At 57.0% G+C, this 1,919-nt stretch overlaps 1 protein-coding gene across 3 annotated transcripts in view; it reads right to left on the minus strand.

The window, feature by feature from the left end:
- Positions 1 to 284: 284 nt before the first annotated feature.
- LOC142916579 (uncharacterized) overlaps positions 285 to 1,919 on the minus strand; it is a 12,196-nt gene continuing 10,561 nt past the window's right edge. For 2 of the 3 annotated variants that reach the window (XM_076061709.1, XM_076061707.1), the window contains exons 8-11: positions 1,732 to 1,919; positions 1,539 to 1,599; positions 769 to 870; positions 285 to 556 (exon numbers count right to left, since the gene is read on the minus strand). The exon at positions 1,732 to 1,919 is cut by the window's right edge and continues 155 nt beyond it. In XM_076061709.1, the coding sequence (XP_075917824.1) occupies positions 509 to 556; positions 769 to 870; positions 1,539 to 1,599; positions 1,732 to 1,919 (399 nt within the window). In that variant the 3' untranslated portion in view covers positions 285 to 508. The remainder of the gene's footprint in view (positions 557 to 768; positions 871 to 1,538; positions 1,600 to 1,731) is intronic. The other variant, XM_076061708.1, reaches the window with a different exon arrangement.

Here is a 1,919-nt window from a genome sequence, read left to right on the forward strand (position 1 = left end):
GACCAGCCACAAGCTAATCATTCAGCCATTTCAATGCTAAATTATATGCTAATTCCTTTGTCAAGGCGCTTTGTTCCTCTCACACAGCTTAAAGGCCGTGATCTGAACGTGGCTCTTTCACTCCAGCGCTGTCCTACCAGACAGTCTCGCCCCTTCACCTGATGAAGGCCGCTTGTGTTGTGGCCGAAACGTCGTGAGAATATTATTGTTATTTTATTTTATCAATTTATTATTTTATTCTCATTCTACGTGACTTTACCGAAAGAACCAAACAAGATGAATCATTGCAGTCACGAAAGCTTTAAATCGAAATTCAGTTGGGATCAAACAACAACAACAAATCTTCTTGGTTCTTTCGGGGGGGGTTCACCCGCTCGCGAAGCGACAAGCCCCGGCGTTGCCCCGGCAACCACGGCAAGATGGGGCGTGGCAAGGTGGAGCACGGCAAGGTGGAGCACGGCAAGGTGGAGCACTCTCGCTCCTCCCCCCCCCCACCCCGAGCCGCTTCTCAAAAATCTTCCTCCCTCGCCTCGTCGTCATCTTCGTCTTTGAAAACCTGCGGGGGTCGGAATAAATTAGAGAGACGGTGACCGACCCCACCCACCCCCCCCCTGGGGTGGCCAGAAGCGGATCGCTCACTCAGCCTAAGCAGGAGCATCGGTGATGTGGGCGGACACTCGCTCACCGCTCGCTCGCTCACCGCTCACCGCTCGCTCGCTCACCGCTCACCGCTCGCTCACCGCTCACTCACCACCCACCCCTCCTCACCGCGTAGTCGTAGCTTCCAGCTCCGCTGTCTTGGTGCTGAGGCTGCGGTGGCAACTCGTGCAGCCCTTCATCCGCCTTGTTGCCACTCTCTAGCGTTAGCAACTACACACGGAGCATCCCCACAACACGCACAGTGTGTGGTGAATCTGTGGGTCTCTGTATGGTGAGTCTGTGGGTCTCTGTGTGGTGAGTCTATGGGTCTCTGTGTGGTGAGTCTGTGGGTCTCTGTGTGTGGTGAGTCTGTGGGTCTCTGTATGGTGAGTCTGTGGGTCTCTGTGTGGTGAGTCTATGCGTCTCTGTGTGGTGAGTCTGTGGGTCTCTGTGTGGTGAGTCTATGGTCTCTGTGCGGTGAGTCTGTGGGTCTCTGTGTGCTGAGTCTATGGGTCTCTGTGTGGTGAGTCTGTGGGTCTCTGTGTGGTGAGTCTATGGGTCTCTGTGTGGTGAGTCTGTGGGTATTATTTTGGCAATCGTCATCAGGAGGAGAAAAGAGGGGGATGAAAGCCGCTGAAGCAGCAGGCTGTTTTAAAGTTTTAAAGTTGGGTGTAGCCCAAGGGTCATAAACAAAGTGGGCACAACTTTACCGAAAGACCCAAAGAAAATGAATTCCTGCAGTCACGAAAGCTTTAGGTCGAGTCTAACTGTGTCTCTGTATATACACTACACTACTATATACTACACTATACACTACACTACTATACACTACACTACACAGAATACGGAGAGAGACACGGATGGACTGGGCCCCTGTGTCCTGGCGGTGTGCCACTCACGGAGCCACGGTCGCCCGCCGCGTTTCTCTGCGGTGCCTTGGGGAGCGTGGGGGGATCCTCCCTGCACGCATGTGGGTAGTGGGGGGGTGGTGGGGTAGTGGTGGGGGGGGGGCACAGCGGCAGGTCGTCACACAGACGACCCCGCGGGCACCGCCGACGTCCGCCCGACGTCCGAGAGAAGCGAGCGACTCACGAGGGGCCCCAGGGCTCGTGACGACGCTGACGCTGACGGCGGTGGCGGTAGAGCAGCAGCAGCGTGGCCACCAGGGCGAGGGACACGGCGAGGATCGCGGCCGGAGCGGCCCAGCTGGCCCGGCCCGCCGCCGCTGCCGCCGCAGAATTCTCTGCGTGGCCAAACGGTCCCCCGCGTGGCGTCAGCGT

The sequence above is a fragment of the Petromyzon marinus genome, unplaced genomic scaffold, assembly GCF_048934315.1.
Source record: "Petromyzon marinus isolate PM22_M1 ecotype Great Lakes invasive population unplaced genomic scaffold, UKy_Petmar_22M1.pri1.0 PM_G_Scaffold_4, whole genome shotgun sequence".
Taxonomy (NCBI): domain Eukaryota; kingdom Metazoa; phylum Chordata; class Hyperoartia; order Petromyzontiformes; family Petromyzontidae; genus Petromyzon; species Petromyzon marinus.